We start from the raw sequence: 1262 nt of genomic DNA, 5'->3' as shown, positions 1-1262 counted from the left end.
GGAGTTTTATAAGGAAAAATGTAAAAAGGAACAGAATTTTTGGGTGAGGAAGATATCTGGTAAACCACACAAATGAACAGCGCTCAGATGAGATCAACCCTGTCCAGGGACTGAAGTTGGCTATAAAACATGAAGTAGCTTGCGAGGGGACTTCTGGTACAATAAGCTGGTTAGTGATTTTCATTTTTTTTTTTAACAAAAGGTATTGATTACACATTCCTAGTTACTGCTTGTAATAGAACAGATTTCAATCTCAGAGATGTTTATCTGAGAGACATAGATCAGGTTTACAAGGACAAGAGATCAAAGTCATGCCACAGATGATCCACGCCACCCATGCATGCACTCTCTCTCTTGCACACACACCGTGCACACGCACACACACACTGAGCCTCATGTGCTCACCTTGTTTGACTGCCGCTGGTGTTATATGTAGCTTCCATGCCTGGAAGAGGCACATATGGTAACATGGTGTGGCTAGAGTAAAGTAAAAGTACAAAAGCAACAGGTAAGGTCAGTGGGATAACAGGAAAGGTTTTGACGTTATTGTGGGTATCAGCACATGATAGCCCCAAGAAGACAAGAAATGTCAGTTACCCAGAAAGAGGAAAGCTTCCCAACCAGGAGAGTTACATTTATGTGCCCATCACTGGAATGGAGACAGACTGACAGGAAGATTATTTTCTAACTTAAATGGAAAGAAGGCAGAGACAGAAATAAAGAACAGTGACTGGGCAAGGTGGCTGATGTCTATAAGCCCAGCACTTTGGGAGGCCGAGGTGGGCAGATCGCTTCAGCCTAGGAGTTCAAGAGCAGCTTGGCCAACATGGCGAGACCTTGTCTCCACAAAAAATACAAAAATTACCCAGGGGTGGTGGAGTGCACCTGTGGTACCAGCTACTCAGGAGGCTGGGGTGAGAAGACTACTTGAGCCCAGAAGGTCAAGACCGAAGTAATCCAAGACTGCACCACTGCACTTCAGCCTGAGTGACAGGGCAAGACCCCATCTCTAAATAAAAATAAATAAATAAAAATTTAAAGAATATATTATACCACTCAGTTGTGTACTGACTCTATTAAAATAAAATCTGCCAGTTTCAATAACCTTACAAAATATTAGAGAGAAACCAATTATTTTCTTTTTCTTTTGTTGAGACTGAGTCTCGCTCTGTTGCCCAGGCTGGAGTGCAATGGTGCAGTTCTGGCTCACTGCAAGCTCCTCCTCCCAAGTTCAAGAGATTCTTCTGCCTCAGCCTCCCGAG

General features: G+C 43.5%; 1 protein-coding gene across 1 annotated transcript in view; it reads right to left on the bottom strand.

Annotated features, from left to right (window-relative positions):
* PRR14L (proline rich 14-like) overlaps positions 1 to 1262 on the bottom strand; it is a 42009-nt gene that overhangs the window by 31515 nt on the left and 9232 nt on the right. Inside the window, exon 2 of the mRNA XM_011938350.1 lies at positions 406 to 477. Coding sequence (XP_011793740.1) covers positions 406 to 477 — 72 coding nt within the window. The remainder of the gene's footprint in view (positions 1 to 405; positions 478 to 1262) is intronic.

This window comes from Colobus angolensis, unplaced genomic scaffold (assembly GCF_000951035.1).
Source record: "Colobus angolensis palliatus isolate OR3802 unplaced genomic scaffold, Cang.pa_1.0 Scaffold171, whole genome shotgun sequence".
Classification (NCBI taxonomy): Eukaryota; Metazoa; Chordata; class Mammalia; order Primates; family Cercopithecidae; genus Colobus; species Colobus angolensis.
The sequence above is the reverse complement of the archived record's forward strand: the minus strand, read 5'-3'. Positions and strand labels throughout refer to the sequence as shown.